At 53.6% G+C, this 18,315-nt stretch overlaps 8 protein-coding genes; 2 read left to right on the top strand and 6 right to left on the bottom strand.

Moving 5' to 3' along the window:
- Nucleotides 1–1,262: 1,262 nt before the first annotated feature.
- Nucleotides 1,263–2,075, top strand: RCC_00866 (uncharacterized protein; the record flags this gene model as incomplete). XM_023766066.1 has 2 exons in its annotated part: nt 1,263–1,345; nt 1,400–2,075. 2 exons carry the CDS (start codon nt 1,263–1,265, stop codon nt 2,073–2,075), a joined length of 759 nt encoding a protein of 252 aa, XP_023621834.1.
- Nucleotides 2,076–3,005: 930 nt separating this feature from the next.
- Nucleotides 3,006–5,244, top strand: RCC_00867 (related to MFS drug efflux pump; the record flags this gene model as incomplete). XM_023766067.1 has 8 exons in its annotated part: nt 3,006–3,122; nt 3,184–3,568; nt 3,621–3,644; nt 3,827–4,277; nt 4,331–4,632; nt 4,681–4,748; nt 4,819–4,979; nt 5,031–5,244. 8 exons carry the CDS (start codon nt 3,006–3,008, stop codon nt 5,242–5,244), a joined length of 1,722 nt encoding a protein of 573 aa, XP_023621835.1.
- A 563-nt stretch (nt 5,245–5,807) lies between these two features.
- On the bottom strand, nt 5,808–6,842 carry RCC_00868 (related to NADPH:quinone reductase and related Zn-dependent oxidoreductases; the record flags this gene model as incomplete). Its single annotated transcript, XM_023766068.1, has 1 exon — nt 5,808–6,842. One exon carries the CDS (start codon nt 6,840–6,842, stop codon nt 5,808–5,810), a length of 1,035 nt encoding a protein of 344 aa, XP_023621836.1.
- Nucleotides 6,843–7,495: 653 nt separating this feature from the next.
- RCC_12267 (uncharacterized protein) lies at nt 7,496–8,200 on the bottom strand (the record flags this gene model as incomplete). Its single annotated transcript, XM_023766069.1, has 1 exon — nt 7,496–8,200. The coding sequence occupies one exon, from the start codon at nt 8,198–8,200 to the stop codon at nt 7,496–7,498; it is 705 nt and encodes a 234-aa protein (XP_023621837.1).
- Nucleotides 8,201–8,447: 247 nt separating this feature from the next.
- On the bottom strand, nt 8,448–9,764 carry RCC_00869 (uncharacterized protein; the record flags this gene model as incomplete). XM_023766070.1 has 2 exons in its annotated part: nt 8,448–9,256; nt 9,317–9,764. 2 exons carry the CDS (start codon nt 9,762–9,764, stop codon nt 8,448–8,450), a joined length of 1,257 nt encoding a protein of 418 aa, XP_023621838.1.
- Nucleotides 9,765–10,284: 520 nt separating this feature from the next.
- RCC_12033 (probable ribosomal protein L21.e.A, cytosolic) lies at nt 10,285–11,031 on the bottom strand (the record flags this gene model as incomplete). XM_023766071.1 has 4 exons in its annotated part: nt 10,285–10,611; nt 10,676–10,791; nt 10,937–10,970; nt 11,026–11,031. The coding sequence occupies 4 exons, from the start codon at nt 11,029–11,031 to the stop codon at nt 10,285–10,287; spliced, it is 483 nt and encodes a 160-aa protein (XP_023621839.1).
- A 1,136-nt stretch (nt 11,032–12,167) lies between these two features.
- On the bottom strand, nt 12,168–14,350 carry RCC_12032 (uncharacterized protein; the record flags this gene model as incomplete). XM_023766072.1 has 7 exons in its annotated part: nt 12,168–12,291; nt 12,342–12,872; nt 12,920–13,194; nt 13,251–13,516; nt 13,573–13,636; nt 13,685–13,771; nt 13,928–14,350. The coding sequence occupies 7 exons, from the start codon at nt 14,348–14,350 to the stop codon at nt 12,168–12,170; spliced, it is 1,770 nt and encodes a 589-aa protein (XP_023621840.1).
- Nucleotides 14,351–16,493: 2,143 nt separating this feature from the next.
- RCC_12268 (probable COP9 signalosome subunit 2 (CsnB)) lies at nt 16,494–18,211 on the bottom strand (the record flags this gene model as incomplete). XM_023766073.1 has 5 exons in its annotated part: nt 16,494–17,209; nt 17,273–17,372; nt 17,430–17,825; nt 17,886–18,108; nt 18,168–18,211. The coding sequence occupies 5 exons, from the start codon at nt 18,209–18,211 to the stop codon at nt 16,494–16,496; spliced, it is 1,479 nt and encodes a 492-aa protein (XP_023621841.1).
- Nucleotides 18,212–18,315: the final 104 nt, after the last annotated feature.

The following is an 18,315-nucleotide window of genomic DNA, read 5'->3' on the forward strand; positions in this document are numbered from 1 at the left end:
CTTCATACGTTCAACGTTCAACGTTCAACGGTAGACCCAAGACTATGGCCACGAGACCAAGCTCGCACCACTTGAAGACATTCCAAAAGCCGCCTGCCATATCTCGAGGCTCGAATGTGAGCCTCACGTGCTCTGCCTTGGATGGAACGTCGGCACAGGGTGTGCTTCCTTGCACGCGAAAAGGTACGTGACAGTACCTGGGTGAATCTTGCGACGTCATTTGCTCGGGGAGCGTCAGGACGGCGCTCAAGGCAAAACCGGCGATGCGGGATATGACCTCTATGTATCTGAAGTTGGCCATCGAGTTCAAGGCTTGATGTGAGTTGAAGTTGAAGAGCTATTATGATGCCCAGTTTGCCCTTGATAAAGGTCTACAGATCAGGCCGATGCCTATGGCGTCTGAGGGTCTTATCGACCATCGCTGCCATGGGCTCGACGCAACATAGAACAAGATCTGGAGTATGAAAACTGCCGCCTCTGTCGTGGGGAGGTGAAGAGTGTGGCGGGCCCCAGTAACATGTCGCCAGTCTGCTTCTGCAATGTGCACATGTCACTCCTGGGGCCTCCACATTCACTTCCGATGCCTCGCACTCAATCAGGTGATGTGAAGTATGACGGATTCGTAGACTCAATGTACTACGCACATGACACGACTCACAAGGTGAGCATAAGATGCATGCGCTTGATATCCTGGCGACACCTGTCGTCAGATCAGCCCTCCTATTGAGAATGCGGACATGTTCTCCCCGCCCCGAATAGAGATTACTTTAAAAGCCAACATGTGAATGCAATGGAACCATCAAGAAGTAGTCCCGATGTCACCTGGCCTGCTTCGTGGCAAGACACCGACGGGATACCCGGGATCTTTGTGCGCAATCATTCACTCTCGGCGGTCCTGGTCTGTATCCGAAAAACCTCACCTCAAACGCTGTGAATTGCGACTTCACCAGAATATGCAGCTTTCACACAAATCCCTCCATGCTCGTCGAGCCTCTGCTCCGAATACAGCCACTCAACAAGTGCAAAGATTGGTCGCATCTCGGTGGTTCCTTTTCACGCCGGGAAGACGACGACGGAGAATGAATGTTCTCGTGGCAGCTGCCACTGCGCATTCCAATCTCCAGAAAGTGTTGCTGCAAGACTGCTGTGGTCACTCTCGGATTTTCTCGACTTTCGGCGTTTGGCTTCATTCTGCTCTCCTTAACAACGCATGACGTCGGTTGCCATCGCATACATCAACAACAATTGTTTGGCCAGTCCCAATGGATATCAGCTTCTTTGAACAGATGGCTACGTTCGCGGCCATGCGAAGTCGAGAGGATTCAGGAGTTGAGATAGCTGGAAGGTATAGTATGGCAAGGCCTCGATATGCTGCAATTTTGCTAACGTCGTTCAACAGCTCAACGCGATCCCCCGAGACCACACCACGAGCCCCAACAACACCGGAGCGCTCCATACCGGCCACCTCGCGGCTCTCCACACCATTGCATCCCTCCCAGATGCTCACCTCTCAGACTGTACCCAAGATGCACCGCTCTACGCCTGCCATCCACGATGCACAGCTACCTCAAGGCTTCCGTCGCCACGATCTGCCAATTGACATTTACCAACAAAAGCGAACTCAACTGAACCATTCTGCACATGTTGAAAACTCTGAAGCCGCAAAGTTTCACCGTATTGTTGAATGGGACGGCAACTGGCTCTCGACCCTGTCTCTACCACAATCAGAATACTTTCCGCACGTGACTTATCTCGGGACCACGTTCCCGAATACGTATCCTGAAGACGGCGAGCTTGCTCGTATCCAGCGAGTTTGGCTAGCAGGGCCCGAGATGGAGTACGGACTGGGAGTTGATCCGTTTGAAGCCGTGGACTCTGATCCGCTTCCCGAGACGGATTTCTTTGATTTCGTCAAATACTACGGTGAAGAAGGCGAGCCAGAACAGACGGTTGAAGAGCAGATTGAGTGGCAAACGCAGTCCAAGAAGTTGAAAGGCATGCTCAGCCGTGCCACGGGAGAGGCCCTCCTGCGCGTCGAGAATGGTACGCACACACGGTGGGTGAATCAGAGATAAAACGGCAAACGGTAAAATGAGACATGAGATGATGGAATGATCAGACACGAACAGGAGCTTGCAGGAGTGACGAATAGACGGGACATGCTAAGGTATTGGAACGTGCGAAGAGTATGACTTTGTGTTTCTGGCTTGCAGGCAGTCTATCGACTGGAGCTGTGATACCTGCGCTTGCGGACCAAGCCGGGGGAGGCAAAGGAGAGATTTGGCTGCAACGCGTCGAGCAATCGCCTCTGCTTGGTGCGTTGAAGCAGACCACACACGCGAGGCAGAGTACGACAGTACACCGAGGCAAGTGCTGCGAATGGACATGAGAAAGACATGCAAGACACATATGATCCAAGAGCAACTAGGCCGTACGAATGATACGAGCCAATGCTTCATGCCACTCCAAGCGCGCCCAGCACGTCCATGATCTGCTGCCGCTGTCCCACGAGATTTGGCCGGTCGTTTAGCCATGTGGCACATTCGGGGTATCTATGCACTCAGTTCCATGGAATCAGTTGGTGATAGTTCAACACTCTTGCCTTCCTATCCCGCCAGAGTTGAAGTTAGACGGGTATGTTCATGTGAATAGTCACTTTCGACCATCTACAACTTGTAAGGAAAGCAGAGAAGAATGTTTGCCACACGTTTTTCCCGTACATTCCGCGGACTGACTGGAATTGGCCAATACTCGACCCCTCACCCAAGCCCAAAGATCGAACCTGCTGATGAAGGGTGTAGATGGACGAGTCGCATGGTGGCGTTTGCGGGGCCGTCTTGGCCGCGCGATGTATATTTTGCTTGGCTGCATTCATATGCGGAAAGAATCCCTGATGGTCTTGGCGTTGTTTGGTCGCTTTTTGCACCTACAAGATGGCAGGGGATTGCTCTCCCCCTCTCGGACCGGACGATTTCCATTCACGCTGGCTAGCTCTCTCTGCGGCCATGTCTTCTTACACATTGCAAGAGAAGAAAGAACATGATGCCTCTCACCTGGAGCACGTCTCCCTCAATGACGGCAGCAAGAGTTCCTATGATGGCGCCGATCAGGGAGAGAACAAGGTCTGCTGGCGTGGACTATCTGTAATCAGGCGAGAGAAACGTAGCTAACATTCTCACATAGATCAACTTTTCGTTTTTCATGACCATGGTGGGCTTAGCTCTGGCCTTTATCGTAGCAGAAGTCACGCCTCTGTTCCTGGTTACTTGTTTCACCATCATTGCAGCCGATCTAGACGCGCTCGATCAAGTCATTTGGATCCTTGTGGCTCCCTACATTGCTACTGGAGCCATTGCGCCATTCGTGGGGAACCTGTCGGATGTGATGGGCCGAAGGGGAATCATCCTGCTTAGTCTGGTCCTGGTGGTCGTCGCGTTCATCCTCCAGGCGGCGGCGCCCAACTTCGCTTGCTACTTGGCCGGAGGTGTGATAGCCGGAGCTGCGATTGGTATCCAGATCATGTCCGTCATAGCAGCAGCTTCGGAGCTTGTTCCTATGCATAAGCGAGGTTTGTAGTGTCTGCTTTCAGCACAAAGTTCGGCCTGCTAAACGTTCTTCAGGAGCCACTATTGGATATCTAGCAAGTGAGTAAAGCCTCGAGCAAGATATGTCCTGAAGCGACTTCCAAGCCTCCTTTCATGAGGTGGTAGACCAAAATGGAGGCTTCTAAGCGATGAGAAGCCAGTTTCGCAGGGAGCGCTTCCATTTTTTGTGCTTCGCTTTTCTTGTGAGATATCACTGACCATCTTGCCCTTTTTCTTCTTAGTGGCCATTATTCCTTTCGCTCCAGGTTCCCTCTATGGCCAGTTGATTGCCGAGCATAGCTGGCGCTATATCTACCTGCTCCTCGCGATCGTCTCAGTACTGGCATTCATCGTCCTCTTCATATTCTACCGCCCTCCACCTCGTCCCCTTGCGGCTGGAATGACCAAGATGGAGATTTTGAAGCGAATCGACTATGGAGGCTGCGTCCTGAGCATTCTAGGAGTCGTGATGTTTCTCATCGGTATTAACTGGGGAGGGGGTGACTACGCATGGGGCTCCGCGCGTGTCATCAGCTTTTTGATCCTTGGTGTGCTCATCATGGTTGTCTTCGTCCTTTACGAGCGATACGTGGTCAAGTATCCGATGTTCCCGATGCGCCTGATCCAGTCGAAGCGACACTTCTTCGCTGTTTCCGTGCTCTGCCTGGTTTCCGGAGTGAATTACGTTCCTCTGTGAGAAATATCCCGTGCATCTATCCCGAAGCTTTGACTGACCAGAGGTGCAGAACCGTGTTCTGGACCATCCAAGTTTACACGGTATATGAGGCAAGTTTTCAACAAGCTGGGGTTTTCCTGCTGCCTCTCGGACTCTGCATTGTCGGCGGCTCTATCATGAGTGCCATCATGATCTCTGTCTTTCGAAGGCATGTACAGTGGGTCCTGCTGCTGTTCTGCGTATCACAGACAACAGGTATCGGCTGCATGGCGTTGTTTGACAAAGACAACATCAACACGGTGTGGGCGCCAATGGTCATCGGGTTGATCGGAGTTGGCGGAGTGCTGTTGCCATCTCAGGTTGTCTTCTCAGGTGAGCATAACCTTATGCTTTCTCTTCTGTCGGTGCTAATGTCTGCAGTCATCTGTCCAGATGATCTGATCGGCACCAGCGTGGCGCTCTCGGTGGTGGTTCGAATGATTGGCCAGGTGAGTATGATGAGATCAAGACATGCAGTCACGCAGGATTTTCGGAGGATAGCTCGCTAACTTGTWGAAGGTAATTGGCAAGAGTATGTTTTACAACATTTTTCGGTCAGAGGTCACTGCTCTGGCCAGCAACCCTGACAATCTGGACATCATTGCGATCCCGGCGCTTGAAGCAGGGTTTCAAAACGCCGAACGCATCCGCGTGTTGGTGAACCAGCTGACTGCCGGACCGTAAGCAACAATCTCTCCAGTACGGTTTCCAGTAGGCTAACACGCTTGTAGTCTGCAATTCTACGTCGACCGAGGCTTGTTTCCAGAAATCACATCTTCAGAAGCCGTTGCGACTCTGGTTGCAGGTGGCAAGGAATTGTACAGCAGGGCTTTCCCTCTGCTTTATCTGATCTCCATTGCATGGGGAGCTATCGCGAGCATCTCGTGCGTTTTGCTGTGGGGTGTTGATAAGTATATCGATGAGCACACTGCAGTACACTTGTGAGGCTTTGATACTGTATCGGTCAGCTGCTTTGACGAGAAATGATTTCATGAGTGCATGGGTAGTATGAGAACAATGCAGGCGCTCTCCGTCGGTAGAAAAGGAGTTCGCATCGTTGTAATTGAGAACGGCTCATCCTGTGGATCTTTTCCGAGCATTGTCTTTCACCAGTCGAATCTTCTGAGTTGGCGAGCTCGGCCTAGATTTTTCTGGCTACTCCGCGGAGCATTGTCTGAGGTGGAAATGTCGGCTGAGGTGGGACGCAGAGGACGGGAGGACGGGGAAGGCGGCTGGCGGTTTCGCTTGGGCAATTTGAGATTAACACAGGGTTAGGGTTGGGGTAGCATTGATTCACTCCGTCGACCTCCGTCAACCTCTACCCCGATCTTTGCTAGGATTCCGACGGTTTGGTGGTGCTACGTATTATTGAAGGCGGCTTCTTCCCCCAAGGTCGACATCACAACAACGCCGTATATCCTACCGTTCTGGTCACAAACAAGTGGCGTGAGAAACCCAGTTGTAAGGACAAATATCGCGAGGAAAAGCAGATCCAACATATGATTTATCTATTGAATGTCCTCACCAACCTCAAGTCCAGCCTTGCCGACCATCTTCCCATTTTCGAGTTTCTCGTGCGCCTTTCTCAGATTCTCGACACTCAACGTACACCTCTCCGTCTCGATACTGACCAACTCCCCACTGTCAAACAACTTCGCCGCTCTCTTCAAAATCTCGCCCTGGCTTTCCAGCTCATACCCATGCACACCTTTACTCAACATCAACTCCCAATGAAACGACAACGCCTTCATAAAGGCATCTGGCTTCTCAAACCCCTTTAGCGGCTCAGAAATCTCAACAATACTTCCGATCTTGGCCTTTGGATTGGCAAGGTCGACCGCGATAGGCATGTATGCATTTGTATCATAGCAGATGAAGACGTAATCCACACCTTCAATGCCGACTTCAGATTTCAGCTGTTCTTTCAGGTCCTTGTGGTGGTTGATGACATGCGTCGCACCAAGCTTTTGAGCGTGCTTGATCGTCTCCGGCCGGCTGGCAGTAACAATGACTTTCCCAAGCTTGAACACGTTTCTTGCGAGCTGTGTGGCGATGGAACCCACGCCGCCCGCACCGTTGATGATTAGGATGCTCTTGTCTTTTTGCTTCCCAAGAGCATCGTTTTGTTGGAGGTTGAAATGCTCCTCGAGGAGTTCCCAGGCTGTAATCGTCACCAGCGGAGCCGTGGCTGCGGCCACAAAGTCTAGCCTCTTCGGCTTGAGAGCGGCGACGCGGTAATCTACCAGGTTGTATTGAGCGGTGGTTCCAGGTTGACCTAGGATGCCGGAGTAATAGACCTCGTCGCCGGGTTTGAACCCCTTGACGGCAGAGCCGACGTCTTCCACGATTCCTGCTCCGTCATATCCGGTGATGTCGGAAGCTGGAAAGGCGCCTTGTCTGACCTTGGTATCAATTGGGTTGACTGCACAAGCTTTGATCTTGATGAGGAGATCATTGGATTGTGGCTTCGGCTTGGGAATGGAAGTTAGCTCGAGCTTGGAGGGCGGACCTGGCTCTTTGAAGTGAATTGCTTTGACGGACATTGCGATGGTATCGGGTGTGATTGATCAAGTTCAGCGTTGCCCGTGTCAAGACGATCACGATGACATGAAAGCTATATGGACTAAGTCTGTTACATGGGTAGCAGGTAAGTGGATCGTGTGGAGCTTGACGTCACACACATACTGACGTGCAAAATGTACGACGCAGCATGAATGAGTTGAGGATGAAGACTTTAGCTAGACCTTTGTAACTGACCGTGAGATCAATGGCAGACCGTGTAATGGCAATGAGGCAAATTTCAGCACCGAGGAAGCCATCTACGTAATACCGGATTTGGGTCGACATGTAACTTGACTTCGTTTCAGTGGAACGAGGCTCTAGCTACAGCGTTCGTCCTCAGAATGACTGGCTGGATCGCGAGCGTGGTCCAGATCAATGGCGAAGCGACGCGCATTGACAGAGTGGTTGCGCAGAGCCATGATGGTATTGGCCAACATTTTTGGCACAGCAGCAAAACGCGGAGTGAAGCATGCCATGGCAAAGCGGAGTTGATGTCCATGCAGTAGAGAATGTCGAAGCTCGCTTTTTTGGTTGAAGGACGTGATGTGCCATCCATGGCTTGCCCCTGAACGCGAGCACCTACAACACCGGGCCATGTGCGCATAGCGAGTCATCCAGTAGAGACTCCTACCGACTACCAGTGAAAGGTCTCGGAGTCCTTGAAGAAGTTCTCACTTGACTTTTTCGAGGAATCGGCATCACCCCGAGGAGCGTCATACATCCTCGCCGCCGCCTCGCCGCCCACATCACCAGGTATAGCCTCCAGCGGCGCTATACAAACCGCCGTAGCATAGTTCCTCTCATGACTAAGACTCATCGCAACAACCTGCCCTGGAGGATCGGATTCATCCTCTCCAATGCTCCCGCGGTAGGCAAACGGACTCTCCGTTGCAGCCTCCGCAGCTGAAGGTTCCTCTCCTATAGCCGTACTCGACGTGCCCTTGTCGAGCTCCAAGCGTTTGACGCCGATTTTGTGTTCGAAAGTCTTGTCCCGGATCAAGCCAAACAGTTCGCCTGTAGCCCCGGACCGCRGTACTTCAACGTCCAGGTAGACGAGTTTGCGGGGCTTTACAGCTTTGATCGCAGCTTCTTTTGCTGCATATCGACCGGCTAGATGCGCTGCTACTTGTGGTAGGCGCTCGGTATCGGTTACGTGGAAGTTTGGAAACCGGGCGCGGAAGTCCCGTTGCTCCCGAAAGGTGAAGACTTTGTTGAGGAAGGGTTGCAATTGCGGTGCTGCCCTGTCAACTCGATGTTGAGCAATGATTTTGCTAATACGGTTTACGTTGACTATGTCGGTGCCAACGCGCAGGGCGAAGGGGRAGGGTCGTGCAGGCATAACAGGTGGGTGAATGGTGGAGCGACGATGCGTAGGAGGGAACGAAAGGCGCGAAGTCCATCGATCGTCACGGCAGCTAGTTCCGCCGAGGTCGGTCCACGACGACACATGTGGTTGCATTGAGAGGTCAGGAGCTGCACCTTGGAGCCGAATATTGAACATGACATGAGATGATGATGGATCTAGATCATCAACAGACGGCATGCAGTGCGCATATGCATTGGCTGAAGGGATGGCGACAAAGACTCTACAGACCCCTCCTCCCAAGCACATCCCTGATGCTCCCAATCCGACTCGCCATGGAACTCCCACCGCCGCCCTGCTGCCTCATGTTACTCAACAGAGCATCCTCCAACGCAGACTGCGTAACGCTCGCATCATCCAGATCACTAAAGCTACTACCCATGCTCGGACTGCCCTCGCTGCCTCGAGGGGACAGTCCTACTAGCTGCGCACGATGTCTAGGACTAATAGCAGCTGCAGTTCCAATCCCGGAGCTCGAGAGGTCCTGACGCTCCGCCGAAGACGTGGAGGATTCCTTTCGTGGGGTTTCCTTCTGTTGAGGTTGAGCAAGAGGGTTCCGCCTGGTCATTGTCACAGCCTGATCCGCACTTCTCTTGGGATCGGCTTTGATAGCGGATGCTGTGGCGAATGGGAGATAGCCTCCACCCGAGGAGTACTCATCGTCGTCGCCGTCCGAGCTGAGATGTACGGAGCGTTTGATAGCAGTCTTCTTTACGCGCCGGGCAGCTTGGCTTCTCCCGAAAGTAGGAAGGCCATCCTCGGAATCGGATGCGTCTTCAACACCTTCGTGCTCAATCGCATCTTCGTAGTACTCGTCTCGCGGACCACGCGCTATGGTAGCKGGTCGACGTCCTCCGGAAGTACTTCCAGCACGAAAGGGTCTGTGTTGCACGTTCGTCGTCCCGTCTTTACTCATCGTCACGGTTGCCGCAGAAGCCGTCCTCGAAAGGCCAGCCGTGGGTGTAACAGCAGTACCGCCCCTTATCGTCTCCGCAGTTCCAGATCCGATGTCCTGTGCCGGCAGCTTCGAATCTGCGTAGCTACGAGTCAGAGATTGTCTTCACCAGATGCGATAGACTTGAGGATAAATACCTGCTCCTCCGACCCCGCTTCCACTCCCACTGCCTTCACCGCCAATCTTCACCACCAACTTCCTCATCCTCTCCGTATGCCGTTCGTATAGCCAGGCAGCCTGCATGAGCAGAAAGCTCAACTCCACCTCCAGCTGTACGCTCAGCGCCTCCCAGTCCAAGTTACCAGAATTGGATTTGGAGATGAGTCTCCATAATTGTCGATCCTTTGAAGCATCCCAGTGCACCGGTGGGGGGTCTTCGAAACCATTTCTGTTGAAAGGGAGGCGAATGAAAACTGTGTAAGCTGGGTTATGAGATTCAGTTACTGGAGAATGAGTGCGTGGAGTAGGAACGGGCTTGTTTGCGGGAGCTGAGAGCGAGTCTTCTGCTGCGTGTTTCTTGATTGAGTTTTGGCGGGATGGTAGTGATTTGCCTGGGTTTGGGAGGGTGGATGAGGAAGGAGACATGTTAAGTTGGAAATTATCACGTTCGATTGTTGTCGATGATAAAGGTTTAGTCGAGGTTCAAGCTTGAAGGTGGAGAGATGCAAGTGCTTGGCGCGAGAGTCGTGAAGAAAGCTGCTTGGAGCAGTTTGTCCATACCAAACTGGGAAGCCTTGAGTAGTTCTCTTCCAACTCGAGTCAAGCTCGCTCATACTACGTTCAGCGGCACGTTTGATGGCGTGTCGAGCCCAGCGCAAACTACGAAAGATTCAGCGTTACGAAACAAAAGAAGTAGACTGCAATGTTTTTGGAAGTCTTTTTGGTTCCTCAAGCTTGCTTGATCGATTCGCATGCTACGGAGAAGATGATGGCGGCGATCAGAAAGCGTGCAGTAGTCGCAGCATTCCTCGTGTGTTGCGCTCTGCAAGGCGCCGCTCATCATTCCAATGCCCCGTTTTCACAGCCCGATATCCACCACCCACACATTTTGCGCCAGGTCACCATGAACATCCACGAAGTAACAAAACAACGCTGGTATGGTCCCTTAGATCGTGGTCTCGTATGCTATCGCGACAACATTCTCTGGCTTGTTGTCCTTGGCGCTGACGGTCCGCGCCTCTCTGGGCTGAGCGGGCTGTCTCTTGAGGTGGAGGTGCTCGCCAGTCTCCTTTGCCTGGCGCTTCTTGGCGGCGTTGCTCTTAACACGGGCCAAGAACTCGTCCCGGGAGCGGGAGTGACGGACGTGCTCGACGCGGACGTTGATGCGCTTCTCCATGTAGCGGTTTCCGACTTGTCTGTAGAGGATGACACCGACGGCGGACTTGGTGACGTTGTAGACAACTCCGGTCTTACCGTGGTAGACCTTGTAGGGCTTTATTGAGGAGAGGTGTTAGTCGGGTGTCCATGCTGCGCTGGAGATGATCCCATTCACATACCATGCCCTTCTGGACGGCTCCGTTGGCAACCACATCGACGATGTCGCCGACCTTGTACTGCTTGAGGTAGGTCGACAGAGCGATCATACCCTTCTTCTTGAAGTCGCGAGAGAAGGCTGCAATCCACTGTCAGTTCGCTTGTCCTCATACATTGCCGTGTCCCTCTCCAATTTTCAAATGTCCATCTGCCATCCCACTCCAAATCCTCATGCCCTTTCCTGCAATTCTCTGGCTCTTTTCTCTCGGGGATGAATGACTGACCATAGCGAGTGCCAGCGCGGAGACCTGCGGCGTGCTGCGTTCCATTGTCAGTTGCGACTCGCGCGTGGCAGAGTTCGAGGGATACATACACCCATTGTGACGGTATTGACGGGAGGGTTGGTTTCTGCGGTGTGTTAATTGCCGTTTCCGTGGTGTGATGTGGCAGCGGCGGGAACACTCACAGATGTGGGCAAACTCGTGCTTGGTCGAAGTCGCTCGGAATTTCGTGCGCTGGTGTGTGCCGACTTGCGAAGTGGCGCTAGTTCTAATGCATCAATGCCAAGACCTCACTCTTCCCCTTCCACCTGATGTGCTGTACTCTGAGACAGCATCGACTTCGCTTGGAACACTCCTCACACCATCAACATCTACCGAAATGCATGTGAATTCGTCACTCATGAGATTTACATCTCGCCACCCTCACAGGTGCCGGCATTTGCTTTGAGCCAGCCCACTGCTTGACCGTCTTGAGAGTCATGAATGCATCAAGAGCCTCGGACAGGTACATGACTTCTATCGTGCGCAATCCATACTCGAAAACAGTGCACTCGATGACAAGACTTAACTGGAAGCAAAGGAGTGTCTTAGATATCCGATGCAACTCTAGCTATACCATCAAGTTCCTTTTCTCCATCACTCAAGAGGAGATAATTTCAAGTAAGATGTTCCGATAGACTTTCGAGATCCCTTTTCTCTCCCCTCCACTCCGATACTCCCCCTGCCCTCTCCGTCCCATTTCCGTGGCCATCCCAAAGGCCCCGTCCTCGCGCCTACAAATGCTACACTATCCCTCCATAACTTTCCACACCGCACACCGCACACCGACCATTAGATTTCAAGAGTACTCAATACGGAAAGGAAATGGTATACTGCTTTGATAGTAATGTTGTCGCTAGGGTACCCTGAGGTGAATAAGTCTTGGTCGTTAAAGTCGTCGTTATCGGAGTGGGACTGTCGATTGCTCAACAGTGCCACCCAGTTAAGCTTGCAAAGCAGAAAGAGGTGGAGAAAAAAGAGCGTCGGGCGGACCGGAGTGCTCCTGCTGCCTGATGATTGGTTGAGGATATCGAAAAGATGTGATGAGGGAATACCCAATGCACAGTGCCGCACACATGGTGCGACGCCTGTGATAGGGCTAGATCCTGGTAGACTTCCACGAGAGACGGTTAACGACATCTATTTTCGAGAAGTCGGTCATTTGGATCTTTTTCTTGTGGAAGGTCACGGAGGGTCATCCGCTGTTCCTGTGTCRCAAACTCTTGCTGCTGTTGCTTGCCGTCAGGTACTCTCCATCGGGGTCCCACTGCTCGGGCTGGAAATCCGGGTTGAGGAAGTGAGCCGGGTTGAAGTGAGAGCTTCGCAAGGGGTCAGCAGGRGAATGTCCACTCGTTGAGGGAAGACTTACTTCTTGAAGATGGCAGTTTTCAACGGCAGATGCGTGGCGGCGTGCATGAAATCGGGTTCCAGCTGCCAAGCAGAGGGTCTGAATGGCCCGCCACTGAGCTGATGTTGAAAGTCCGAATGCGCCAGCGAGGTCTGGGAGACATGCGAGATGTGAGATATGTTGCGGATTGGCATTTCATGGGTCATCTGCGTTGGAGGTGGTACCAAATGAGTAGGGGATGTAGCAGCGGCGTACGCAGGCTGGGAGTGAACGTGAGTTTGCGGAGTTGGTACCGACGGCGTCGGAATGGGCTGCGCACACGCTTGCGGAGGTGTGTGAAAGAAATCCTGCGTTCCCCCATAGCTGGACGACATGCCCCAGTGAGCCGAGTTGGCGTAAGACATGCCTGGCATCATGGTCATGAAGTCCGAGACGCCAAGGTCGTACACTGGCTCGTTGGGCTGGCTGGCAAACTGCAAGTACGTGGGGACAGCAATCTGTTGGACGGGTACCGGCAGATCCTCCAATTTGTAGAGTATGTCGTAGTGACCGCTGCACCGTGTCAGTATTTACTTGGCGTACCCGGACGAAGTACTCACGGTCGGTAAAGCAGCCTCACACTGCCGATGGCGTAACCATTCGGATCGAAACGGTGCATCGTGACTTCGCTGCCTTCGCTACGATCGAGATAGAGCACCTCCAGAGCCATTCCAGCGGGTGACAGCAGGGCGTCCTTGAGAGCAGATAGCCCGACATGGTCTATTTCGGCACCAACAGGAGTGATTTGCGACTCGCAATATTGATCGATGGTAGTACCAATCAGCCATGGAGCGTAGTCGGCCTCACGAGTCTTCATCCAGGAGGCAGTCAAGGTCTGGAGGATGTCAGTATCACCGAGGGGGTCAGTCTTTTGATATGATTTCCACTTACGCGAAGGTGGGTGATGATGTAGTTCTGAACCATGTCGTCGTTGAACTTCTCCAGCAGAATGGTAGAAGCATCACGTCCCTGGCTGATTGCAGAGGTAATGTCGCGGAGAAGTTCGAGCGTTTCATCCGCAAAGTCTTCGACCAACATCGCACTATAACCTGCCTGACTCATGACGTTGTTGAGTGAGCGGAGGCGTGCCTGCTCCATTCCGAGCTTGTTGACATCACCCAGGTGGATGAGAGCCTCGAAGTAGCCAAAGGCCACGGCTGTGAAGATAGTGTCAGCGTTTGCAGTCATTTCACTGGTAGAAAGCAGATCGTACCTCTCCAACCACATTTTCCATCGCCCCGTACTGTCCGGTAGTGTGAGTACTTTTGCGGGAGGGCCTAGAATGGTCAGCACCGGGTCCTCTTGTTCATTCTCGACCTACTCACAGCAGTCTTCGCCTGGTAAACCGGGTCTGCAGATGCGTATTCGGTCGTTATAGCCGTGCTCGGCTGGCGTTGTCCAACAAGCGGTCCCTGTGGGAGATCAACGTCAGCGCTCGGATACTTTTTCCTCCGCCATCGACCCGCACCGCAACTCTAAGTGACGTAAACTGATGGTGAGGCACCTCACATCGGCTGAGGGACGACGTTTTGCGTGTGCGTGTGCGGGTTGGGTTCGGTTCAACGTACCGTCACCTCGGGTTCGAATTCAGCGCTTGCTTTCTGCATCGCGGCCAATTCTTCCTCGTAAGCCATGGCTCCGGAATGCTGACGGCTGACGGCGGGTGCGCGATGTTGACCGGCGTCGGACTGGTGTTGAGGGCAGACTTGGCCCTGCTGATGGCGAAAGGCGAAGTTGGATTGCTGCAGCTGGACCTGCTGAACCTGCTGCTGCTGGCGTTGCTGTTGCTGTTGGTGTTGCTGATAGGCCGCTAGCGAGAGTTGTGTCTGCTGATCAGCACTTCCGGCGTCGTGGAGGTTCTGCAATGGCAATTGCAAGGAACGATAGCCCAGCGATCCAGCGGGATCATGGTAGTGTTGCGGGTGCGGTTGGAAGTCGGTCGCGTGAGAATGATAATAATTCGACGCAGTAGCGACGGGTTGCCGATTCATCGTGATTCTCGCGTGCCGGCAAGCTTTGGCGAGCTAAAGCAGTGAAGCGGGGCGGGGCCTGTCTCTCTGCAAATCGAATGCGACCTGTCAACGTACCGTCGCGATTGCTAAGACGGTCCGCTTGTTGATGTGTTGTCAAGCGCTGCTGATCTAGGAGAGAGTGCGAGGCTGTGTTGAGTGCCAGTATGCTATGGTGTGGTATGGTATGGCGAGGAATGTCGGAATGGACGAGACTTGGTCGGTTGTGGTGGGACTGCAACGGAGACTGCGACTGGAGATTGCAATCAGGAAGAACTCTGGCCGTCGACGGGACGCACACATGCATGCACTGGTCCGGCGGCGAGGAGATCGAATTGATTGATGGGCTGCGGCAGAACAGGGCAAAGCAGCAGAGCAGAACAGCAGCGCGGCCACAGACAAGGCAGGCGAGTGTGCAGTAGATGAGTAACAAGCAACGGAGCAGCGACTGGAACAAGGAGTGACGAGAGCACCATCACGGGCGGAAGACGTGCGCCCCAAGTAGGTGCCCGACACGCTGGCTCGCCTTGCTCGGAGGACCGGACTGCGCTGCGCTGGACACGAAACAAAGGGTGCTGCACTTCTTCCTTGCTGTAGAGTAACCATCAAAGCGACCAGGGTGTGGGGCCAGACGAGTAACGCACGGTGATGTGTGCAAGCCCACTGAGAGATACCCTCTCGCCGGGCGCTTCCAGCAGATCGCGTCTCGCGTCGTCTGCCAGATCCCAGATCCACCCACCCACCCACATCTCACTCCTTCACGAACCGCCACGGGACACAGGTGCAATGGATCATGCCAGGTACCAGAAGCGTCTGCCCTTCCCGGCCGCGGAGGCTGCCACTGTTGGCACCGGACAGCTGTTCGGCACGGTCTGGTCACGCTCTGTGCAGAGAGTAACAGCACGTCGTCTTCAATCTTCCCATCTTGACTACCGTCCCAAAAGCGTAATCGCAACAGACGTACCAACGACCCAGCGATGCTTTGCTGACGGTCGTTGTGCACTAGCACGCACGCCTCACCTTTAGCTAGCTGAACACTGTCCAATAATGTATGGTGGCTGTAGCATTGGCATTGATCGGGACCCGTCACCCAGACTAGCAACCTGTGAGTACCCACGTCAAGCTTCGGGGAGCTGGTATTCGGGTGCAGGGCCCATCACGCCCCTGCGTACTGGAGACCGCTTTGTCGAGAGCAGAGCAGCGCCAGTCGTGCTCCCGATGGGCTACCTGCAAAGCGTAAGTGTCGAAAGCTCGTCTCCTGCAATAGGGACGATCCAGGTCAGCCTCACGCAACACGACGCTACGCCGAGGGATGCACCAGGGGCACTGCCAGCAACTCGTCAGGTGTGCGATATGTGCGAGTGGTTGCCGAGGAAATTCATTGAGTGCCACTGCGTTGCGCAAGAAGCGCCTCGTTGTGAAGAGAGACGAACGCGCGGRCTCGCCAATGCCTGATTGTGACCCGACACACTGTTGCGCCGCCGGGGATAGATGGCGAAGCGGGTCTTTGTCGCGTGCATCATCGAAAGTGACGAGAACTAAACTGTAAAGAGTAGATGCAGCAATAAATCGATCAGTCACATCGACGGATGCATAATGAAGACACCACCGACTGGGCGGTCCCTTGTGGATGCCAGTATCCACAAAGCGCAGGCAAGATTGCGCGCAAGGGCAGGGATGGGGAGCCGGGGTGCCGACGGGGCGTTTATTCCAATCGCCACTGGTAACGAAGCGATCCTATAAAATGGTCGTGATCCTGTTCACCATTCCCCACGCTATCTACGCTACACATGCGATCAACATTGAACAGGGGAGCTGGACGGTGCGACTGTGGCCAGTGCGCTCGCTGGACGAGCCCGTGTGCGACGGGACATGGGGGTGGAGCCAAGCCGAAGATGTCCGACTATGGATCACGGAAACATCTTTGCGCGCGCACGCAAGGGCTCTGGGGGGCAGAAATGCTTGGTCCCTAGCGAGCCGTGCTCTCGAGTCGCGACGTCGTTCATATGCAGCCAGCACAGACCACTTTTGAGATGTTGCCGTCCTTCCCATCGACCGCGATCGCGGCAACGACAAAGGTAATGCTTGTCGGTGATGTAGAGACTTGATCTTCCAATCCTGCGGCTCACTYCCCCGCGCCTCGGTTGCCCGGCTTCCGCCTACCTCCTAACGAGCCGCGCGACGGCATCGGCGCGTCGAGGTAGTCCGATCTGGGGAGAATGTCAGCCGGGCCGCCTGAAGCGCCCTCGTCAGACTTGAAACCATCACTCTCGTTGAGCACAAAGGATGCTAGCGAACGAATCGCCACAGTCCACTCCGCCACGGCGTGCATCCTATCCAGATCGGCTCCGTTCTCAATCTCAACGGTCCCGGCGTCTTGGTTGATCTTGCCGCGTAGCTTGTTGTCCATGATCAGGAATCCAACAATGTCTTGGACCTCGGGGATGGAAATGTTCAGCCGCTTCGCAATGAAGTCGAGCCGGAAGCGTGTGTACGGTGCAACAAGCTTGACCACGGCCTTGGTACGCATGTTGCGCGTCACCTCATCAATGTTCTCGGCGATGAAGGGGTCCGCAAGCAGGTCCTTGTTCTTCTGTAGGACAGTCTCATATTGATGGATGTCGTCTCGCTGGTATGCATCGACCAGTTCCGTCATGGCGGCGATGCGTGGGTCATTCTTGTAAGGCTTCGTCTCTTGGGAATCAAAAGGATTGATGTCTGATCCCATCAACATGGTCGTGAGGACAAGGTACTTGAGCACTTGGATGCGCTGAAGCGAGCCCGCCTCGTCATAGTTCCGGAAGGATTCAAAGAAGTCACTCTGGGCACTCTTCCAATTCTCTGGCACACTCATCAGCTCACATGAACGCCTGCCGGGATACCCTGTCTTCCTCGTGGTCTCACCTTCACTCATATGCATCTTGCCTCCACACTCGCGAATGATGCCCATGATCTTTGGATGAGGCACGGCTGATCGCACTTTGAGCGCCCGCTGGTACAGTCCCTAGATTGCAATGAGCTTCATCCCATCCATGTAAGAACCCGACGGGGTGGTTCTTACCTTGAGACGCTTGTTGTTTCGCGTTTCCGCATACATCTGAATCTCAAGGGCATACGCCTCCATCGAGTACGTGCCTTTGCTTGGGTCATCACTGCCGTCCTCACGCTGGCACGCCTTGTGCAGCTCACGCACTTTGCCCGTCAACCTCACATAGTCCTTTTGTGCCAGCCAAAGTCGAGCCAGCTTGGTGTTGGTAGACAGCCATAATCGCTCATTGTTGGTGGCCTGGAAGGAATCGAGTGTTTTGGAATAGAACTGCTCCATGCATTGATTTGCGGTATCGTCTTCTGCGTTCTTCTCGATGAAGTCCAGCATGTTGTTGATCGACTTTTCAGAGTAGTTGCGCGTGACCGCAGACTTGACATAGGTGAGGAGTTCGGAGTAGTGTTCGACGGCCTGCGAACATGGTCAGTACGCCCTGCATCCCATTTCCTAGAATCTTTATGGCCGACCAACCTTTTCATATCGTCCGAGTTTGAATTCCAACTTGATGGCCTGCTTCAAACCCTTGAAACCCCAATCGCCTTTTTCTTCCTCCAATGCCGGCACACCCAGAAACTCCTCGACGGCCTCCTCGGGGTTGTCCGCCTTCATCTGCTTTGCATTGTAGTACTTGTTCTCAACATCGACGTCTCCGCCTTGCTCTGCATCGTCATCGTCCTCGTATTCGAAGTCGTAGCTGAGGATATGTAAGCCTTCTGGCGGTGGCTTAACATGTGAATGAGGCGTCGAATGTACTTCTCTTCGTCTGATGCTTGCATAAAGTCATCGTCGTCGGACATGTTGGCGACGCTACCGTTCTTGCGATCAAAGAGGAAACTGCTTTTTGTCGTGAAGGCAGTAACGGCCCGGCAGGCAATGCGCTGGAACGTGAAGGGAGAATAGT

Source organism: Ramularia collo-cygni, assembly GCF_900074925.1.
Source record: "Ramularia collo-cygni strain URUG2 genome assembly, contig: RCC_scaffold01, whole genome shotgun sequence".
Classification (NCBI taxonomy): Eukaryota; Fungi; Ascomycota; class Dothideomycetes; order Mycosphaerellales; family Mycosphaerellaceae; genus Ramularia; species Ramularia collo-cygni.